This window comes from Centroberyx gerrardi, chromosome 11, assembly GCF_048128805.1.
Source record: "Centroberyx gerrardi isolate f3 chromosome 11, fCenGer3.hap1.cur.20231027, whole genome shotgun sequence".
NCBI classification, from domain to species: Eukaryota; Metazoa; Chordata; class Actinopteri; order Beryciformes; family Berycidae; genus Centroberyx; species Centroberyx gerrardi.
Genome location: NC_136007.1, coordinates 10,720,304 through 10,743,661, shown reverse-complemented (window position 1 = coordinate 10,743,661; position 23,358 = coordinate 10,720,304). Strand labels below are relative to the sequence as shown.

General features: G+C 41.1%; 2 protein-coding genes across 3 annotated transcripts in view; both read left to right on the top strand.

Moving 5' to 3' along the window:
• Window positions 1–14,339, top strand: part of cpeb4b (cytoplasmic polyadenylation element binding protein 4b) — a 36,001-nt gene extending 21,662 nt beyond the window's left edge. Inside the window, exons 5-11 of one of the 2 annotated variants that reach the window (XM_071902773.2) lie at window positions 1,622–1,645; window positions 3,603–3,773; window positions 5,250–5,339; window positions 5,884–6,002; window positions 6,327–6,441; window positions 7,938–8,119; window positions 9,623–14,339. In XM_071902773.2, coding sequence (XP_071758874.1) covers window positions 1,622–1,645; window positions 3,603–3,773; window positions 5,250–5,339; window positions 5,884–6,002; window positions 6,327–6,441; window positions 7,938–8,119; window positions 9,623–9,850 — 929 coding nt within the window. In that variant the 3' untranslated portion in view covers window positions 9,851–14,339. The remainder of the gene's footprint in view (window positions 1–1,621; window positions 1,646–3,602; window positions 3,774–5,249; window positions 5,340–5,883; window positions 6,003–6,326; window positions 6,442–7,937; window positions 8,120–9,622) is intronic. The other variant, XM_071902774.2, reaches the window with a different exon arrangement.
• A 4,994-nt stretch (window positions 14,340–19,333) lies between these two features.
• The window catches only part of nsg2 (neuronal vesicle trafficking associated 2), a 33,455-nt gene continuing 29,430 nt past the window's right edge, over window positions 19,334–23,358 (top strand). Inside the window, exon 1 of the mRNA XM_071902780.1 lies at window positions 19,334–19,462. Within this exon, the coding sequence (XP_071758881.1) occupies window positions 19,334–19,462 (129 nt within the window). The remainder of the gene's footprint in view (window positions 19,463–23,358) is intronic.

The following is a 23,358-nucleotide window of genomic DNA, read 5'->3' as shown; positions in this document are numbered from 1 at the left end:
GACTTTTAATTGTATATAAATAACAGTGTTTCTCTCCCTAATGGCTGAAAAATCTAATCTGGCAAGTCCCTTTTGACATGCTGCAGTTTCCACAACAGCGGCTCAATATCCATCGCCCCCTCTCTTGCCCTCTCTCTCTCTCTCTCCCTCCCTCCCTCCTTCTCTGTGTATAATTGCACTGTAGTAGTTTTTGCCTCCTGGTCTTGAGCCAGGAGGTAGAGCAGCAGAGGTCAGTAGTATCGTCACAGAGATCCACGGGTCACATGGTGAGATCACATGGTCAGGAGTTGTCATCTAGCCTTGAGACAGATGGTGCCAGAGGATAGACAGGATTCAGAGGTTACACACCAGCTTTCTCTCTCTCTCTTTCCCTCTCTCTGTGTCTCTCTTTCTCTCCCATAAGCATATACAAACAAATTGCATTCGTCTTTCTCTTTATCTCCCTCGCTCACTCTGATTTTGTCGCTGTATCTCCCCCACACAGCTTTTTATAAGCTTGTTCCTCCATCTCTTCCAATCTATTTCTCTCTCTCACACACACACACACATCTTTTTATAGCACGCTCCGCTCTCTTTCAATCTGCTTTTCTCTCTCTTTCATACTCTTTCGTGTGTCTCTCTCCACCTCCCTCCAGCTCTTTCTGACCTTCCCAAGAGTTGGTATGTCCATCTGGGTTGTGGAGGTCCACTGGGGGGAGCGAAGGATTATTGCTTGTGTGTTCTGACCATTTCTTCATCTACTCCAGTTTTAGATGGGTCAATGCTTCAATCTCTCCAGTCTGCACTTCATTTTAATTCAGTCCAATCCCATTCATTTCAGTTCAGCTCAGTGCAAAGAAACATTATTTCCCTGTGAGCGTATTCACTGAATACGCTCACAGAGACCTTAGGAGATATAAACAGATGACAGCGAACCTAGCTGTGGACTGATGGACCTTCGTTAGATATAGGCCCATGTTTTAGGGCAGAAAAGGGAATTGGATTTCTGCGGCTGGATTTAAACTAGGAACAAAAATATATGACTGTGATCATTTCAAGTCTGGGGAACATGACATTCACAAAAGCTGCGAGGATGGAGTTCTTCGTGTTTAATGCGACAGAGACTTTGAAAGGAGGAGAAATGGTGTTTTTCTAACTCCAAACAAAGATATATATATATATATTTTTTTTTACTTCATCTCTGCTAGCCAATGATTTACCAAGGCATGATGCCTCACTGTCAGCTGACAAGTGTCCACCTTTTTTTTTTTTTTTGAAAGCAAACGTGTCAAACATCCCCCAGTCTTTTTCAAAATGGAGTGAGATAAAAGCGTTGTATCTTGACATGGCCTAGCTACAACTAGCTACAACTCATTACCTGGCACCGCTGAAGCCTGTGTACACATCCCTTCAAAGGCAACAGACTTGCCACTATAATAAAATAAATCATACTGTGACTCCAGCATGGATAAAGAAGGAGGGTGACGGTTCCACAGTGATTTATGGCTGTTTGATAAAATGAAAAAAAAGAAATAATAATAATAACGTCCCTCCATGCTCGTGGCCACCTGGCCCATTATTGATACATTGTGCATCTTTTATAATCACCCTCTTCTTTGATTTGTCCTTGTTCCACATGCAGCCAGGAATTATGGCAGGAGACGAGGTAAAATATAATTATGGATATCTTTCTCAGCACAAAGTACAAATCTCTAGGCCTGGATATTTTGATTGATTTTGTGATGTTAAGCTGTGCTGTAATGGTTTTGTTGCTTATGGGGTGATGGTGTGTTGGTAAATGAATGCTTATGCAAGTTTTGAAAGACCCTGCGCTCTGCATCCGTCTGGTGAAGTGATGGTGTTTGTCTGCATGATCGTCTAAGTGTCTTGTTTTGAGCTTGTGAAGTGGGACTCTGAGTTTTTCTTCCTTTACTCTGTGTTTCTCTTGTTATGCTTGACTTTGCCATCCATTTTCCCATTTTCCCACGCATTTTGCAAGTTGATTAAGTCGGACATCACAAGTTGTTAGTGTCACATTTGTTATGGTCCTGCTGAAGGAGAATAAGGCACACAGACACAGTGCACAGTCTCTACAACAGAAGCACAGACACATGGCCAGGCACATGGCCTGAGACACACACACACACACACACACACACACACACACACACACACACACACACACACACACAATCACAGTACATACTGTAAGCTGAGGGCTAACTCCCTTACATAAATCTGTATAAAGCAGCTCAGCGCAGGTTGGATGGGAGCAGGAATAGGCCGGGGAGGGCTTAACCTCCAGGACATACACACACACACACACACAGTAGTGTCCTCTCAGTGAGCATGTCTAAATAGTTTCACAGTGGGCTGTGGGTGTGTGCGCCTGCGTGCTCGTTCAGTCCTACACACACACACACACACACACACACACACACACACACACACACACACACACAGAGCACAGTGTTTCTGGCCCTGGCTGAGTCATGGCAGCTAATTAAGCTCAAGACACGGAGACAGAACAACACATAACATGACATTCAGTACATTTCTCAGAATTGTGAGTTTTCATGATGACTCTGATGTTTTCAAAGTGCATAATATCCCCATGCTTTATGACTAAAATTGACCTATTACCAATTGGCATTCTTGACTACATCTATATTTCTTCTGATTTTATTTGGATGGATATAAAAAAAATGACTCATTTCTGACCTGCGTTCCCTTTCCCTTTCCTCCCCCAACCTTCCTGTAATTTATATTACTTTTCATTCCTACGTGTTTGTTGTGCCTTGTAGGTTTTTCTTTAGACAGTGTTATTACTATAATAGTCTTAGGCTTTGTACACACTTGCAGATTTTTATGGGTTTTGGAAATGCTTTAGTGGTTTTTGCAACTTTTCAGTGACAATGCACACTCACTGGAAGGTATGAAAACCACACAACACTCATTGAAGTATTTACAGATTTGATGTTAATGAGGCAGGCACAAACAGAGTTGCCATCAGTACACATTTTGCCTCTCTGCTTACTTGGTTTGAATTGTTAAACATGTTTTCCAAAATGTACAGAGTGAAAAGATGGTGCAGCTACATGAGCTAATTAATTTATTCTCTAAGAGACAAGGTTGGAATTGTTTCTGTGCAGTGGGTGTAATGATGTAATGGGGAAGCTAAAGTTTTTGAACATTTTCTCATATGTAGAACAATGCATTAGTTTTTGATCCATTTCCAAAACCAGATGCAACAGTGGTGCACGCTACAAACTGCTCGTGTACAAGGCCACAGCCTAAGTGATGTGCCATAGAAATAAAGTAAAATACAAAACAAATAAATGCATTGCCTCCTCCTGCTGCTTTGGAAGCGTAGAAAAGGATGAGTCATTGTTGTCATGGCAACCAAATCATGCAGGTGTAGCCAGAACCAGGTGGATTACAGGCAGTGAAAAATGTCGGTAATTCATACAAAAAGGCGTTCAACAAAATGCCAAAGTGCAGTTGTCACTGCTGCGATGGTGCTGTCCCATGACGTCAGTGACCCCTCCTTGTCTTTAGCTCCTAGTTCTCTCCTCAGGAAATAAACCTCTTCCTTCTCTCTCTCCTCCTCTCCTCTCCCTCAGGCCATTCCTCTCTGTTCCCCATGGAGGACGGTTTCCCTGACGACGAGCGCGGCGATCAGGGTCTGGCGGGCCTCGGATCACCGCACTGCTTCCCTCACCAGAACGGAGAGCGCGTTGAACGCTACTCGCGCAAGGTGTTCGTCGGAGGTCTGCCCCCGGATATAGATGAAGGTAAAGTATCCGCACTTCGGTAGGAGGGAGAAAGAGGGAGAGAGATTTCACAAAGTGTTCTAGGTCAACCTGTTGGTGCGATGCCTGACTGCTGGACATCCCTAAAAACAACCGACCTAAACATGAAGAATGAGGCTAGAGGCAGATTTCAAGATGAATTGGAAAAGGAGGTTGCGCTTCAACAATGGGATTCTCAGTGGAGTGCTAAACCCAAAATCCAGAGCATGTTCCAAAAAATATGAAAAGGTAGCACATCTCAAATTTCCAAACGCGTAAGCGTTTTTCTATTGTGATGTGAGCCAAATAAATAAGTGAAATGTTAGTATTTTGTCCTCCTTGACTTGGAAATTTGAGATGTGCTACCTTTGCAGATTTCAAGATGTTGGATTTTCTCATTAATCGCTGTGTAATCAGTTTGGAAAGCACATTCTTATACTGGCAAAAATGTTACAAATATTTTCCCCAATGAGCTGCTTTGTACCGTCATTTCTTCTTTTGGTTCAGCATGTGAGCTATCTCACTCAATTTACTGTGAAATAGAAACAACCTCATACGGTGGCAAGTTTCACAGCAAAAGCATTTGGGAGGGGAAATAATAAAGTGTGAAGTATGAGCGCAGCAGTCATGGCCGTCTTCACATTTTTTTTCAACAATGATTGATTTAGAGAAATTCCTGCCCAGGCTACCTTTAAAGGAAAAATCCACTCTAACACACTTTAACACTGTTATAAAACAGCTAGTAGCGATGCACCTTTCGTGGCCCATTTTGTTGTTTGGTGGTGTGTATTCCTTTGATAACTGGCCAAGCTTAGATGGCGCAACGTCACATTAAGATATTTCCAGTACAGCTACAATGTTCTGAATTTGATAGCAGAAAATGTTTCAGCGATCTAAAACATCAGTGGTAAACATCAGGTTTTGGTGTCAGTTCCTCAGAATCAAAGAGCAAGGGCTGATTTCTAGACTCCATTTTGTACTGACATTCAGCAATCATACAGGGAGAAATCAGTTTCAGAAGAGGAAGAGACACCCATTTTTCCACCCACGGTAGCTTCAATAGACCATAATGCAATGCTGCCACAAGACATGTTGCATTTTGGGTTTGGGGCACGACTGTACCCTTTTCTGGACTGCAAAAACTCTCGCTCCGCTGTCGCAGTCACTATTAATCTCTCCACCTACACATACTGTACTGAATGGAACAAGTTCACGCCCAACCTCTGGGGGTTGTCGAAAGGCATTCTGGGAAATGTAGGAAATCGCTAAGTGAGGTAGAAGTGGACGAGGAATGTTGAGGCAAAGTGGGTACACTGAAAAAGTTAATTACAACACTTCATCACAAAATATCATATGGAACGCGTTGATGATATATAATAGTGTAAGAGTAACTCAGGGCAGGTTTATCCTTTATTATTTCATTATAGAAAATAAACTGTTGACTGCCAACCAATGTGAATTCTGTCTACTTGTTTCCAGATGAGATAACAGCCAGTTTCCGGCGTTTCGGCCACCTGTTTGTGGACTGGCCTCACAAAGCAGAGAGCAAATCCTATTTCCCCCCCAAAGGTAAGTCAGGTTGTCTGTCATCACCGCTTCTTCATACTGTACTGTACGCTCTAGTAATCGATAGAAACCCTGCAGTTCACAGCTTGTTAGGGATGCAGCTATACGATTACTGATCCAATTCATTACTTTATGGAAGAACATTACTTTGGCGTCTTTGGACACAAATAATTGGGATTTAAATAGATTTAATCCATTAAATTGATAGAACATCCGTTTATGTGTGAAAAAGGCAGATGTGTTTCTTGGTAACCGACTTGTATTGGGAAAATTCTCCGATACAGAACCCTGTCTTAGCTTTGTATAAGCGTCATACCACCGTCAATATGTGTGCATCCCTGCAGTCTGGTGTAGTTTTCAGGCTGTTGTACAGACTGCTTGTCTGTCTTCTCCGTCTGTTTGTAAAGGCTTTGCCGTCCTGCTGTGAATACAGTATACTGTGATCAGAAATGCAGTCGCAATATTCGGCAAACAAAATTCCAATATGATGTTTTGTCAATACTTTGCACCCCTAGCAGCATGAATAACCCTGCCCTGTTTTGTGTAGGCTACGCCTTCCTGCTGTTCCAGGATGAGAGCTCGGTGCAGGCTTTGATCGATGCCTGCATCGAGGAGGACGGCAAGCTGTATCTTTGTGTGTCCAGCCCCACCATCAAAGACAAGCCGGTCAGTGTAAACACACACACACACTTAAACACAACAAGCCCATCTGCTCATGTCTCCTGCTGTTTCATACTGAACTCGGTAATACTCATGGATTTGACTTTTACTTGACTTTACAGGCAGCTCACTGTGCCCGCTTGCTCATAATAGCAGTTCTATACGTATAATAACTCACTGTCTCTTACACTTTTTATACACTTTTTTTTTACCAGTTAGATTTGAGAGAGAGAGATGAGAGCTGTTGTATCCTTGTGGTTTCTGTATTCGAGGCTGTACTGTCTTTCTTGGATCAAAGAGTCTGAACCCTGGTGGTTTTGTGTTTGACAGGTCCAGATCCGCCCGTGGAACCTGAATGACAGCGACTTTGTGATGGACGGCTCCCAGCCTCTGGATCCCAGGAAGACCATCTTTGTAGGAGGAGTCCCTCGCCCTCTCCGTGCAGGTATGCTTGATTTTTACTGTATTTTTTATATAATCCCTTTTTTATACCGGGCAGGTGAATTAAGAACAAATATTTATCTACCATGGCAATTTACAATGATGGTTGAAGTGCGTACTATGTATTGGTGTTCTCATCTGGTTCTCATCTTTCCTGTCATTATCCTCTAAAACAGAAATGCCTTAAATATTTATATGGCATTTCTGCATCAAAAAGATATAGCCTATATAATCTTTAAAACAGTTCTCAGTAGAAAAATGTCAAAAGGATAAACAGAACACAAAAACAGTGGATAGCTTTCGCTATTTTGCTATTTATGTTGATCTGTTCATTCTTTTTGCTATCTATGATCTTTATTAAACATCTATGCGTCTATGAATTTTATGCTTAGCATATGTTTTTAAGAAACATCAAATAAGCAAAACTCAGAAACCGTCCACTTCTTCCGCTTCATTTCCACCCAGTCTTAGAAACGCCAACTGTGAACAAAGTGCTTGTTTCAATGAAACACTGAGAGCCGATCAGCTTGTGTTCATAATAAACATCAGACCTGCTAGAGGCTAGAGCTAAAAGAGGCACTACACTGTTATTGCAATCGGCTTTGACCTACAATCGTCCCTATCAGAAAAATACTCTCTGAGCCACGTTGTATTGTGTTGCATATCAAACCCCATTTTATCCCAATAGCAATATTATATGTATTGTGTATTCATGTTTTCTGGGCTGCTGTGATATGGATTCATCTCTGTAGCAACGGCCAAGGTCATAAGACCCACACACTGCAGTAACGATTTTAAGACCCTGTTACATATTTTGTTTTAAATATCTTATTATTATTATATTATTATATTTTTTAATACAAAAAAAATCTGTCATCTGTTGACATAATTTCACTTTTTTCCAAAGCAAATCAGCTTGTTTAAAGAATTTCCCTGAATGAAGCGTCATTTTCTTGGTACTAGTGCAGTGATCTGTCTTATCCTGCCTTGTTTCAAGATACTGACTCCTGTTTCTTGTTTGACTAGAAAATTGCTGAAAGTAGAAAATTTGCATTGGAAACGAGTGGTAGCATCTCTCCCCATTTGGCATAATTTTGCACTTGTTTTAAGCAAAATCCGATTTTAAGACCGAATACGAGACTCAGCTGGTTAGGATGGATATGTTTTGCAGTCGACCCACCGGCTGTCCATTGGGCCCTGCGCTCATATTTGCACCATCAAACTCTGCTGCACTTTAATCCATCTGTATTGATGGCTTAAGCTCTCAGATCAACAACCCACATCAACTCAGTGCAGGGTGTGTGTTTGTGTTTACTGGCTACATCTGCATCAGTTTGTGTATTCTACCCGTGTGTGTGTGTGTGCTTGCGTCTGTATTCGCTACACCTGCCTGACTTGGTGGATTCTGCCTGTTCGTGTGTGTTTGTGTGTGTCTTTTTGTTGTTCAAATTTGTTTTTGTGTACATTCTGCTCACGTGTGTCTCCCCCCCCTCTCTGCAGTGGAGCTGGCCATGATCATGGACCGTCTGTACGGCGGGGTTTGCTACGCCGGCATCGACACAGACCCCGAGCTGAAGTACCCCAAGGGAGCGGGGCGGGTCGCCTTCTCTAATCAGCAGAGCTACATTGCTGCTATCAGCGCTCGCTTTGTACAGCTGCAGCATGGAGAAATCGATAAACGGGTGAGTGGAAGGAAAAGAGACCTCAGTTTTTTTTCTCCCTCTCGGTCCCCTTCTTCCTCCATCTATCTCCCCCACACTTCACTTCCTGTTCTGCTTCTCTCCTCCTCTCCCCCTCTCTGCCCCGTTTCTCTGGGTGGCACAAAACAGATAAAAGGTGCTGCGTGCTTTCGTTCAAGAGTGCAAAATGCAAGAGGATATACAGAATTCATTTGCTTATTAGTAGAATATTTTTTAGCTTTGCTTTGACTTGTTGGGTGAAACAAAATCAGTAGTATAAAAGGGCTTTTTTAATCATTCTCTGCATTGCATACATAACTGTGTCTCTGTACCTGCGTATGCTGGGTCTCCCCCTCCCATTGCAGGTAGGGTTGGGAAATGAGACCCAGTTGAAAAACTGATTGAGGAACCAGTTCCATTGTTGCCAGAGCAAACCAGATCAAAACACACTCGCATTATTGATTCCTGATTAATGATCAGTTTTTCCCCTGCTCTTTTTTTTTTTAAATACAGCAAAATGCACAATTTTTAATTTACTATCAAATTCTTTCGCTCTCCATTCGTCTCTTGTGTGCTGTGTGGGTGACTGGAAGGAGTCGTGATATTTGGGGGGAGCAAAGTGTGTTCAGTTCAGTTCTCCGCAGCACAGGAGCAGTTTCCTTGTAGCTGAAGCATGTAGCAACATAGCGAGCATGGCAAATGCAAAGCAGAAGACACAGACAGTGTTGCTACATTTCCATAAAGATTCTAGTTTGTCCGTGCTCTGCGGCTATCAGCGTATCAGCTACAAGGCAACTGCTTCCGTTCTGCGCAGAATTGAAACTGAATGCACTCTGCCTATCCCGAGCCTCACTACGCCATTATCATTTCAGAATCAATTCAGTTTCAGACTTTATGAGGGAACGGCCATTAAATAATCTATTACTTTTATCGACCTCTATCGGCAACTGAGGCATTGCAACAAGATTGACAGCTTATGGTGGCCTGTAAGTGACACAAATATTAAAGTCACACTTTCACAATAGAGACTGTAGAGCAGACAGTAGACTAATTAAAGCAGAGATCCAGCAGAAACAAGAGGCAATATATCACCATGCAAAATACTGTGATAATGCTGCTTAATCATCTGCATATTTGCATATTGCACATTGAAAGAGGCTTTTTAGCATTCGTAGCTGAAATGCATAGCACCATCCACCATCATTGAGCAGTTGACAATGCAAGTAGGTGGTGGGAAGAGATTGGGGGTGTCTTGAAATTCCATTGGTTGGGGAGAGTATGGGCTGGAAAGTCAGTTTTGAAAGTCAGAACTGTCAACATCTGGCCAAGTAATCATTGAGCCACTGGTATTGGTCAACAATCTCATCAAATCCCTGCAGATACTACGGCCATTTTGTGCTATGGGACAGTAAAATCTTACTTACTTTAAGGAATTGTATCGTTAAGGGGATCGTAAAGGAATGGACATTGCTAAAACGGTGTCACTTCCCGACCCTGACTTTGCAGGTGGAAGTGAAGCCATACGTGCTGGACGACCAGCTGTGCGATGAGTGCCAGGGAACTCGCTGCGGCGGGAAGTTCGCGCCGTTCTTCTGCGCCAACGTCACCTGTCTGCAGTACTACTGCGAGTACTGCTGGGCGGCCATCCACTCCCGCGCCGGGCGAGAGTTCCACAAACCGCTGGTGAAGGAGGGAGGCGACCGGCCCCGCCACATCTCCTTCCGCTGGAACTGAGCGCACGACGGAGAGGGAGAGGCAACAGGGGAGCAGGAGGGAGGTAGTGCAGGAGTCGCAAATCATTGTACAAATAAATGCACTTTTCTGTTGCTGGTTCCTTTTTGCTCTAATTTCACTGAACCTTTTCTCATTTTTTTAAGTTAATATATATCTATATTTTGAAGATAGAAGAGAAAAGAAAAACTGGAATTATATCCAAATATGTCCAGCAAGGAAAAAAGAAAAAGATGTGTAATATAATTTAATTTATCCATTTGATTTTTTTAAAATATTTTTTTATTAGTCCACAAAAAGTATATATAGGAAAGATTGGGTTGAGAGATGGTACTCTGCTATTCAATTGGCATATGATTGGCCATTTACTTCTAAGCAGTATGCTTGATTTTAATTTTGATATAAAAGGCCCCAGAACAAATAATATTAATTTGGCATATGATTGAGCTTTTATTTCTTAGCAGAGCTATTACTTTTTTATTTTGTTATGAGGCTCCAGAGCAAACCCTATTCAACTAGTATATGATTGGCTATTTATTTCTAAGAGGTGTGATTAATTTTCATTTTGATACAAGAGGCTCCAGAGCATGTGAATTGAGAAAGGTGTTGCTAAAGAAGAGTGCACTTATTTCCTGTCTAAAGTGTGCAAATACAGTATATGAGACCCTTAGTAGTTAACCAAAGCTGAATCTCAATTAAGTTTGAAGAATAGAGGGCAAACTGCAGAATGAAATGGGTTCTTCTATCCTCCCAGATCAAAATGTTTGAACCTCTTTTTATGTTTTCCAAGACCATACAAATATTTTGATGTTACTTGAAAAAAACAAATCGATTTTCAGCAACACGCATTTGGGTTTTGATCTCCATTTTGACATGCAAAAACTAATACCTCAAGCTCAGCTGCTAATGTGCCGAATACAATTTAAGAAAAAAAAACACAAAAAAAAAACAAATGAAAGAAAAGATTAACGCCCGCTGGTGTTCTCCTTTCCTTGGAACCACAATCAAAGGGAAGTGATGCAACAGGCAGAGTGTGATGTCATTGGCACAGTTTTGTACTCACTGCTTCATCACCTCCATATTTTTGTAATCCAACCCAGGGTTGTGCTAGGGACAGAACGGAGCGTCGTACAGTATACAGTATATTAGGGGAATGTATGGCGGAGGGAGACTACAAAGAGCCGGAAAGGCTTGGCGGTAAAGAGATAAGTCCGACCCCACTCCCCCTCCTCAAGTCTGCCTGGGGCTCCTGCTGCTGAGCTAGCTGCTAGCAGAGGGTGGGGCCTTGTAGTTCTGGATATTGGGGATCCAAATCCATAGATCAGACCCCCCTTCTGTGTCTCTAAACACAGGGGCTCTAATCCAGGTCTTCAGGACTAAGGTGAAGGTAGCTCATCGAAAGAAGACTGGTCGACTGGCCTCCTTTCTTGCAGTTCTCATGGGGCTACTCATCTGATGAGAAACGCCTGTCTTTATTACTTTTTTTTTTTTTTAATGCATCTGTGCAATTCTCCCAAATCTTTACTTAAAGGTCTACTTTGCATCCGAGAGTCAGCCGCGTCTAACGAAAGAAGCAATTAAAAGTTTATCTGATTTTCCGAATCATCTGCACACATTTGAGTCGTAGGGGGATCTGCCCTTCCGGCGAACCCTCTATCCCCTCTCCAGCCGAGCTAATCCAACTCAGCATCCAGTGTTTTTGAAGCATAAATGAAGATAGTCTCTGCAATGTGCTCTACTACTACACACTTGTGACCCACATGCAGTTCGCTCTTTAAAACAAGACTGCAGTTTCCAGTAGGTTGTACCCAGTGGCTTTAGGGAACCAAAGATGGCTGTGCAGTAGTGGGTCATACTGTAGCACATTTCCTGTCTACGTTTTCGTTCTTCTTTTCTTTCTTGTTTCTTTTAAGGAGTTTTTTCATATATATATATAGTTTTTTAACCTGTCATTTATTCCCAATTTTGCTTAATTGTCAAGCCCAGATGGACTCCAGCAAACCAAAGATTGGCCTTGAATATATATATATAACAGTGCAGTCAAAACCCGGGAGAACACCAGTGAAAAACAACTGGGCCTATTGAGCGCACCTGCAGACACACAGGCAGGCCTCACACTCTCCGTAGCTCAAGATGGAGGTGTGTATGTTGATAGGCAGTTTTTGTTTTTGTCTCAAACAGGTCTGCCAGCTGGTCATGTTGGGGGAAAATTAACATGCAGTACCCATTCAGACAGCAAAAGTAAAACTAATCCTCACATTTGTTTGAAGTTTTAAGTCACTCAGTGGTATCCGACTCTACTAGCCGAGCATTTAAATATGTCAGGGAGTTAGTACAGAACTATAAACTTGATTATTATACACACTAGTGAGAACTCGTATCGGCGTGGTGTTGTGCTGTGGCACCAGTTTTGCACCCTGGACATTAGTTTTGTGGGTGTGGTGGGTGAGCATTTTAGAAGTAAAAACACTTTGTGAAGAATTTGCTGTTAAATGAGATGAAAAAAAAGATTATTTTATACATGGCCTGCTGATTTTTGGTACAGTGTTTTCTAGCTAAATTATTTTGTCATGCACATATAAACATTTATTATGCACTACTTTTCTAAATATTTTTTCTTTTTCCAACAGTCATTTTAGGCACATTTTTCACAAATGGGGAAACTCCTTTTTGCAATACCTCAATTTTTCACATTGTGAAAGGTAGCTTTTGTACTTTTGTTACTGAGAGATCTGCATATATGGAAATGTTCATTTTAAGAAAAAAAGTTGAGTGATTTCAATATATATTATTTTCAATTATGCTTTTTATACATTTCAGTGCTGAGGAATCTTTACAACTAAGTGCGCACTTGTGTTGATGCGACTTCAAATCTGCAGAGGAGAGACCAAAGTGTATTGCTCTCTTGGTCTTAGCTTTCGTACACTAGATGTTTCCAGTCAATCTGGTCGATAACAGCATGGCGAGAAAAAAAGTAATAATTTGAATTGATGTTAATGTCTCTAAAAATGGCTATCCTAGTTGGAAAATGGTAACTTCTGTCTTGGTTTCCTCTCCATAGCTGGAATATAACTTATTATAAGGAGAATGCAAAATTTGGTTCACGCTTAACGCTGAATCTCGTATCACAAGAATGGATGTTTGGTGTTTAGATATTTTAATATTTGAAAAAAAATATATATATATTCTTGAACTTGCCAACTAGCTCCTATTGTAATCCTTAGCATGCATGACAAAAAAAAGAGAAAATGACAAGTACATGAATTAGCTATTAAAAATTAATTGTTGTGGTGTGCACCAAATGTTTCTCAACTATTAAGTTGTTAAGGACACCCTCCGACCCCACTCTCACCTCACCTCACCCCCCCCACCCCCCCTCCTCCCCCCCGTGTGTCGACCTCCTCGCTTCCCCATTCGCAGACCTCTGCAGGATGCACAGGGCAGAGAATAATAAGACGAGAAACAAGACAGAAACAAACTCTAAATCGATTTGGCAGTGCAGGACTTTGAGCATCCTTATAGAACACTGTTTAAAAGACTTGAGAACTCATCCCCGCTGTCTGTCGAGGTGATCTTATAGACCTATCTGGAGGAAGGGGAGCTTAAAGACTTGAATGTGGTAAATGTTGCAAGTTAACTTCAAGTTGTTATGTGCAATACTTCTTTTGAACCTTTTTCCAGATAAAGACTCTTTGCAATGTAATTCTTTAATGCCATTTTTAATTGCAGACATTTAATTAAAGAAGATGTTAATATGTTTTTCACAGTCATTTTCTACTGTTATTGTAATCCTTTTCATGCTGGTGTTTGTAAAAAAGAAAAGAAATCAAACTATTTGTACTAATATAAATAATTGAAGTTATTTTTAAAACATTAAAGGTTTTGTGCTCATTTGCTTATTTTGTTTATTTCAAGCTACTGTGATTGATTGCATTGTAATTATTAGGTCAATAATGTATTTAGCTGTTTATTGGTATATTTTTAATTGGAATGTATAATTGATTTTTATAATTTTGATCAGATTTTTGTTATATTTTTGAGGTGAAGCTTTTAATATGTTAAAGTGTCTAGTTTTTACTAATTGCTATATTGTGCTCCACAATATATGGTTCACATTTTCTGAAGGAAAATAAATATTTAAATATTTGTCTGTTAATGATGTTACTTAATGGCAAAATTTCAATAGTTTTTAACTGTGTATGGGAAGGTTGTTGTATTTATTAATAGCATTTTTTACTTAAGATATCACCTTAATTTTTATTGTCATTTCACTTTATAAGTTCCTATTTTTGTATTTTCCTTTCTAATTAAGTTATGTAATACGGATATGTCCATATTTCTAGGAGTTGGTCTGTAGAAGTGCTAGTGAAACGAAAAAGAAAAATCTAATGTTATTTAATTGTTTGCAGCCAACTATTTATAACAGTATGCATAATTTTTAAATATTTGTAATGTGAAATGTTGAATGAAATAAAACTTAACTGTGATGAAATTATGTGCTCGTGTGCTTATTTACATTCCAGTACATTACATGTTTTAGGTTTTTAGCTAACACTCTCGTCCAGAGAGACTTAAACTGAGTGAGCATGAGAGTGTTCAGTGTTTTGCTCAAAGGCAAAATGAAAACAGTCTGTTGCCTGCAACCATGACCTTTCAGTTATGGGCAACCTGCCATGTTGTGTCACATTTTTCCCTATTGTCTTCACAGTTCGGTGTTGCTATGTAACGTAATATTGTAATATTATTGTACGTAATGTAATATCAGACTGTGCCATTCCCCTTTTAAATGTTCAACTGTCCCCTGACAGTAGATGAGACCTGACAGCCACCGTTACATGTTCAGTGTTTCCATCTCTTGCAGCTGAGACTTGACGAGTCAAAGAAGCGCCTCTCCATATGCAGCACAAGCAAAGCAGGTTGCAATTAGCGCCTTGCCACCTTAACTATTTGCTAAAACGGGCTTCGAAGTAGGCGTTCAGTAAATATTTTATGAGCAGCTATTTTGCTACCATTAATTATTTCTTTGCCGAGCTACTGCAGAATCGTATAGTATGTTAAGCAGACCTGATCTGTATGATTTCACAGCTCATTTTGGCTCTGCTGATAGATAATACATTAGACCTCAGTAGATAATACATTAGACCTCAGTAGATAAAACATTAGACCTCAGTAGATAATACATTAGACCTCAGTAGATAATACATTAGACCTCAGTAGATAAAACATTAGACCTCAGTAGATAATACATTAGACCTCAGTAGATAAAACATTAGACCTCAGTAGATAATACATTAGACCTCAGTAGATAATACATTAGACCTCAGTAGATAAAACATTAGACCTCAGTAGATAATACATTAGAGCTCAGTAGATAATACATTAGAGCTCAGTAGATAAAACATTAGACCTCAGTAGATAAAACATTAGACCTCAGTAGATAATACATTAGACCTCAGTAGATAAAACATTAGACCTCAGTAGATAATACATTAGACCTCAGTAGATAATACATTAGACCTCAGTAGATAATACATTAGACCTCAGTAGATAATACATTAGACCTCAGTAGATAAAACATTAGACCTCAGTAGATAATACATTAGAGCTCAGTAGATAATACATTAGAGCTCAGTAGATAAAACATTAGACCTCAGTAGATAAAACATTAGACCTCAGTAGATAATACATTAGACCTCAGTAGATAAAACATTAGACCTCAGTAGATAATACATTAGACCTCAGTAGATAATACATTAGACCTCAGTAGATAAAACATTAGACCTCAGTAGATAATACATTAGACCTCAGTAGATAATACATTAGACCTCAGTAGATAATACATTAGACCTCAGTAGATAATACATTAGACCTCAGTAGATAAAACATTAGACCTCAGTAGATAATACATTAGACCTCAGTAGATAATACATTAGACCTCAGTAGATAAAACATTAGACCTCAGTAGATAATACATTAGACCTCAGTAGATAATACATTAGACCTCAGCATTTACTGCTACGATTTTGGTAAAATTCACAAACTTGGCATTTTAAAACAAATACCAGCTTGGTCTAAACTGTCGATGTCTTGTCCACATTCATCCATGTCTAACAAGAGTCTGTGTAAAAGTAGGCCACTGAATTGAGTGCACCGCTTGGGACTCTGGTTACACACACACACACACACACACACACGCATGCACACTACCCAGCCTTGTGAAGAGGTCCTACACACCCACTCTTGATATAACCTCAGTTCATGTGTGCATAAACACAGAGCTCATACACGACTCACATATTCACTCATTCACTTACATCATTCATGATGTGGATCCATAAATGCGTGTTATACATCCACCGATCCAGCCAAGGGCACAGAGTGGATCATGAATTGGTGAGATGTTTGGTTTGTTAAAGACAAAACTCACTTCATACTTACAGCTCAATAACTCCACCAGCTGGCTGCATCCTGCACTGTTGAGGAACTGAACACAACAAAAGGCTAGATGTGAAGAGTTCAGTTCAAAAATATTGAAGTTCTTCATCACACAGTGTGTAGAAGTGTTATAATTTTCTCCACCAACTAAGCTCTATTTTTTTTTTTTTTTTTTTTTGGTGCTACCAATCATTTTGTAGGAGTAGGTGTCACTTTTCCTCATTTTGGAACAGAACTCTTAATGTGTTCAGTATCTACATGTTTTGTGACTGTTGATGATAATCAAATGTTAAAGTAAGAAATGACTGCTGACATACTGTATATAATACAGTCTTGTCTTAGAAAGTCTGAGGCTGCTGTCAGTATTTTACATTGTGTGACACCAGGTTGGATATCGCTGGAAATTTGCTGGATTGCTTTATGGCACAAAACAGGAAGAGAGCTGCTGAGCACAAACAGAGAGCTAAAGCTTTGAGAGTTTCTTACACTGGCAGACGGTGGAACGACTGAAAGGCTGATGGAAAAATCACTTCCAACATGTTTATCCTCTTCATAAAGTGCAAGGGGGACAGGAAGCAACAGGGTTTATGGGAAATGTGGTCTTAATTTTGGGAAACACTAGCACTAACAATAGCGTGAAATAAAGTCTACCAATCATCTCAACCATGATCTAATTTGTTTGCAAAAATTATACCAAGGTATCATGATTAATTTGATGATGATGATATATTGGTGTTTAAAAATGCTCCACGTTGCACCTTTAATGTCCTGAAAAAAAGACTGTGGATTATCATATCACCTCTTTATCCTTCAACTAGGTCACACAGGATGACAGAGAAAAATGTGAGGTGTCAAGTCTCATGGATCCTGAAGGACTGAAACTTGAAAACAGGGTCATGTGTGTAAGAGAGAGATACAGAGAGAGAGATAGAGAGAGAGAGAGAGAGAGAGAGAGAGAGAGAGAGAGAGAGAGAGAGCAGGAGGAAGAGAGCTACAGTACATTTGATGTGTTCATTTCCAAAACACTACTGTACATTTTGTTAGAGAATATTAAAATAAAATCATTACATGAAGTTCATCATTCAATATCTCTAAAATATCATCATGATTTTACCAGCCAAGGATGGAAGTTATCTACTATCTTTGAAAAATCATCATAATTTGTTTCAATTTTGCGCTATTAATCGTTTTGAAAGACTTGGTGCCACATTTTTCACATGATGGATATGTTATTTTGTAATAAAACTTCAGAACACCTTTAATGTCAAAGTATTCTCTCTCTCCTCTCTCTCTCTCTCTCTCTCTCTCTCTCTCTCTCTCTCTCTCTCTTTCCCCCCTCCCATGTATTATTGTGTGTGTGTGTGTGTGTGTGTACTGTGTTTATATAACTTGTGTTTCTGAGGACACAAACCAGCAAAATATAATATTAACCTCTCCCTCTCTCTCTCTCTCTCTCTCTCTCTCTCTCTCTCTCTCTCTCTCTCCCTCCCTCTCTCTCTCAGATTCAGATCCAGCTTTACTGGAAGGAATCAAGTAGTATTGAGTGTTGTCAAAGCATATTACATTAGTATAGGATAACATAAGGTGTACTTACAGTTAACCTCTCTCTCTCTCTCTCTCTCTCTCTCTCTCTCTCTCTCTCTCTCTCGCTCTCTCTCTCTCTACTGTATTTTTGCACACCCTCTCGTGGTGGAAACCTTGTGTCAAAAACGAGTCTCGGTCCTGCTGTAGCGCCCATATCAGACACCAGATGGCGCTATAAACCAATACAAGCCGCTCTACCGCTGCTGCTTTCAAGTGCTGTGGGCAACGTCGTTCTTCTGAATTGAGCAAAGTGGGAAAGATACCCGAGTTGCCGAGATGTGACGTTTAGGGGGCGGAGAAAATGGAGGCTGTGTCAATAATTGGTTGTAAAAGTCATACATTATATTATTGGCATTCTCTGTAAATAATTAGTGGCCTACTGTTGTATGTTTTTATTTCACCCTTTGTTTAACTTTCAGCTGTCACATGATGCACACTTTCTTTCTCTGTTCTGGTTAATTTCTTAAAATAAAAACCACAGACGCCAAAAACCTCTTTTGTAACTGGGTCTATTTTATTTTTGCACCCGATCAAAATCACTTGAAATGTCAGAATTATAATTTCGGATGTAGGAGTTTTGGAGCATCACTGGAAGGCAACATTAATTTCAGCCTCCAGTTTGGCAGAACAAAACGAGACAAAAAAAAAGAAGAAAAAAAAAAAAAAAAAAAAAAAAAAAAAAAAAAAAGATCAAAATCCCCCTAGCGGCAGCTCCAGTCGCTCGGTGTAGCTCGCAGGGTGAAAGGCTGTGTTTGGATTAGGGGGTTGGGCTGCCTGCTGTTAGGAAAGCTGCCGCTAGACATCCAGTTTGTCTCCGGCGGTGCAGCCTGCTTCACCCGCAGCATCAGCAGCCTCACCGCAGCATCAGCAGCCCGCAGCCTCACCCGCTCCCCGCCGCCTGTCTCCGGGTTTGAACAGCCACAGCACTGCCGCAGCAGACAGGAGACGGACCGAAAACGAGGATCAATTGTAAGTAACTTGTGTTGTTTTGGATTTGTGTTGTTTTTTATCCATGTAGGAAGGTGGGGGGAGATGCTGTTGGTGCGCTGCCGTTTTTTTGTGTGGGGGGGTTAACGGTCCGAGGCGGGATTATAGCGCAAACAGAATTTGTTTCCAAGTGTTTTGTCAGTGAGTATTGATTGTTCCGCAAAACATTATTTTGTCCTGCTTGATAAATGAAATGCGGGCTCCAATTCTGAAATTCTTCATGTCTCTTAACAAAACAGCCAGTCTTTTGATATAGATTTTTTTTAAATTTCGTTTTGTACTTTGAGGCTGCAATCAAGTTCAAATGTGATCAATATATCATATCCAGCATCTTTATTAGTATCTTTTCCATCATATCTCTGCCAGGTTTCATTTATAAAATCTGAAAGACTGTGAAAAAAAAACACCCCTTCATCCTCTTTCTCCTATTCACAGGAGCAGTCTTCTGGGAAATAAAGGAATATATAAGGGCGGTGAAAGATGGTGAAACTAGGGAGTAATCTTCAAGACAAAGGAGCCAAACCAGTGAGTGTGGAGGACGGCTTTCAGAATGTGCCCCTCATCACTCCACTGGATGTTGGCAGCCTCCAGTGCCAAGCACCTGACAAGGTGAGAGACTAGCCTAATTGTGTGCATGTGTGTGTGTGTGTGTGTGTGTGAGAGAGAGAGACAGAGAGAGAGTTTTTTCCTGCCTGTTTGTGCATCTATTTACTGTTTTTCCCAATCTGCTTGTGTCTATTTACTCTATATCGTTGACCTACGCTGTCCTTAAACCCTCTTATGCTTAACAACACCCCCCCAACACACACACACACACACACACCCATATCCTTTCATTCATTCACACATCCATTCATCTCAGCTGTCTCCCAGCCGTGTCCTTTGTTTTCCAGCTGAGATTAGGAGACAGATTTGGAGCCAGACAGACTGTCATTTATCATCTCGACATCCCATAGTAACTGCTCCGGCAGTAGTTAATCCAGTTACCATGGTCGCAGTTCAACATGGGAGGAGGGGGAGCTGATTGGTGTTTCTGCGGGGTCTGAACAGAGAGCTGAACTGATTGCACATTATGAAAATGAATGGAATTAGACGACGGGCGAGCTCATAGATGCTCATGGCACATATAGAGGCTTTATTACGCATCTATTGTGGGATGCTGTTTGGCTTGTTTCAAGAGTAGAGTGTGATTTTTCATTTTACAGTAATATGAATGTGTGTTTCCCCCCCGGGTCATGGATCAAATATCTATTGTAGCGCTTCAAGATGATATTGCGAACATTCATTCTTGTGACAGGCACCAGTTGGTCAGCTTTCATCTCATAAGGTCTCAACTATGGATCAGTCTGTCTCAAAATCTTGGACTCTGATCGGATTTAAAAATTACACTGATTGGCCTAAGGGGGGCGCTGCAATGTTTGTTTAATTGTCTGTACGTCACGCACAATATCTTGGACATCACTGATTGGATATTCACGAAACGTAAGGGAATAATGCGTCTCATTTACTCCAGTACGGCATTTTAAAAATTGCACTAATTGGCCTAAAGGGGGCGCTGCAACATTTGTTTACTTGTCTGCACAATATCTCGGACACCACTGATCGCTTGCCAAGACCCAGGTCTCTCTATCCACTTGGCCTGCCCGCCGTCACAAGTTTTAATTGTATTTCATTAAGTAACCGTTAACTGCAAACCATATACTTTGCAACGGCCGCGAATTTGGTCAGTAACTCGTCGCTTAATACCCCCCGCAGCCTTTAAAAAACATTCTGGCACTGCAGTTTTCACTAATTGTCACACTTCTACTGCAGTAAACTGTGCCAGCGTTGCCAAGAGTTTCATTCAAAAACGCTACATATCCATTTAGGGACAGAAAGTACAGCAATTACTTAAAGTTCACCGTTCAATATCTCTAAAAGAGAGACAATCAAGAGTGTAAAAGCCTTGTCATTGTGTCAGCCGAGCACTTAAGTTACCTACTGTCGTTTAAAAAGCATCATAATTTAAGTGATTTTGTAAGAGTAGGTGGTGTCACATTTTTCAAAAGGTGGATATCTCATTTTGGAATGAAACTCTTGAAGTGTGTTTTTTGTTGTCAAGGCATCACAGAAAACTGAAAGAAATCCCGAAGCGACTGTCCGCTGGCGCCGCTGCAGACAGGAGCATACGGCTCCGACTGAACCCTCATTGTGTATTCTGCTGAGGGCGGCACAATCTCTTTCCATTTCATATACCTGCTAACTGGGGAGAGCTGTCACTCACTATGCACACACACACACACACACACTCACACACACACACACACACACACACACACGCAAGAACACACAGGAAGACATGCTTGCACTGCACTTACATTCAGAATGGAGCTTGCATGCATGTTGAGGGAGCGAGTGTGTGTATGTATGGGTACAGTGTGTGTGTGTGTGTGTGTGTGTGTGTGTGTGTGTGTGTGAGCATGTGCGTGAGTGAAACATCATTTCAGTCAGCAGCCACCAGTTCATGACATTGTACTCAGTGAGCTGTCAGTCATTTTCCACCTATTGAAATCAATCCCACTAGACTAGAAAGTATCACTACACACTCACTGCTGCCATTGGATTGAAACTATAACACACACACACACACACAGAGTCACCCACACACACCTTGGAGTGTCAAAGTGTCACCATACTGTGTGATCGCTCAAGTGTGTGTTTTGGGTGAACATGTTACTGAGTGTGTGTGCGTGCAGGGGGATGTGCGATGAGGCAGGTGTGTGTGTGTGTGTGTGTGTTTGCTAGGTGTCCTCAAGTTACAAAGCCGTGGGAGTCTGTTCCCCAAGGGGCAGCTGAATAAGCAGAGAGAGAGAGAGAGGGAGAGAGAGAGAGAGAGAAAATAACTTGGGTATAGTATGAACTCCTGCAAAAACACCAGTGAGTTATTGTTGTTGACATATGAAAGGGAAAGCAGGCAAAGGAGCAGGCTTGCTGTTTTGTTGACTATCAATGAATTTTTACATGCCTCAGGAGACGCCGGGACGGGGATTGCTGTTGCTTGTTGCTTTTGGATACACTTTTTGACAGCTGTTGCAGATTTGGTATGCTGCTCACTTGGTGTGTGCTCACAAGACTGAGAAATTGTTAGCTCAGCCACTGTATGAGCCGGTTTAAGGTGAACAAAATGTCGCCAAACTATTGTGTTTTCCATACTTGAACTCCGCGAACAGTGTATACATCGTGTAATGAACATCGCCCAGTTCGCTCTTTAATTGCGAAAATGCCTGTGAACTCATTTGCTTTTCCGATGGGACAGCGTGGGAGTTGTAAAGGTCAATGTGCTGCTAAATCTTTGGATTTGTCTCCAGTAGTAAGTGTGAAAATTTGTCTTCCTGGTTAAGCGATGCATGAACACAACAGAAGCCAAGGGAAATAATGAAATCTGTAATTAGACATCGGAGCGTAGGGGGGCTGATGGTTGCCATCACAGTTCATTTGGTGGAAATCCTGCATGCAGAGCTTTGTTTTCCCCATACAGAATGGATCATAACCATATCACACTGCTCTGTCCTTTTGTGATGGTGTAAGAAAATGTAATGGTATTTTTAGTGCCTTTTTTTATGCCAATTCCCATTGAGGAGTTTTATAATGGGGCTTCAATGTGCCGTTTTCTATCTTGAAGACAATAACAGTGTTGTAGAAAGGCTTACCTGTGTGTGGATTTATACCAGTAAACCTTAAAATACAACAAACCTCTCACCAGCAGTATCTATATGTGATCAAAATCTCTCTAATCTCGTTGAACTTTTGTTGCCGCCCCACCCAGTCAGAGTCGGACATTTATCAAGCTTTTAGGATCTGGCCTGGGACCAGTTTCTTTCTTTTAAAGCTAAAGGCAGGTTTATTGGATCATGTGACCTGACTCGCACCTCAGATCAGCAGCTTTACAAAAGCGACCCCAGCTGTTTTTTACCCTGATCCGGCCTGATGACTGTGTGACCTCCCCGGCTACAGGGTTGCCCAGGGATATCTGCAGGGGCGAGGGCGGTGACGGCAGGGTTGGCAATGAACTGCATATAAACACATATAGGCACGCACACACATATAGACACATGTAGACACACCCACACACCCGTGTACACATATGTACGCCCCGTGCTCATACGTCCGTACACATAGACACACACACACACACACTCACACACTCACACACACGCTCACACACACACACACACTCACACACACACACACACACACACACACACACACACACACACGATAACGCTGCTGTGGCCTACTGAGGCTGAGGGATTGGAGAGGTATTAGATTTGATTCCATCTGGGCAGGGACGCGTCACCGCCACCCAGGCCACCGCTGGGTCACCAATATCCTGATTGGATTGCTAGTAGTTTGAGGGGTGAAGGGTGGGGGTGAATAGATAGATAGATAGATAGATAGATAGATAGATAGATAGATAGATAGATAGATAGATAGTAGGGATGTGCAGAAGTCTATTTTTCTCATAG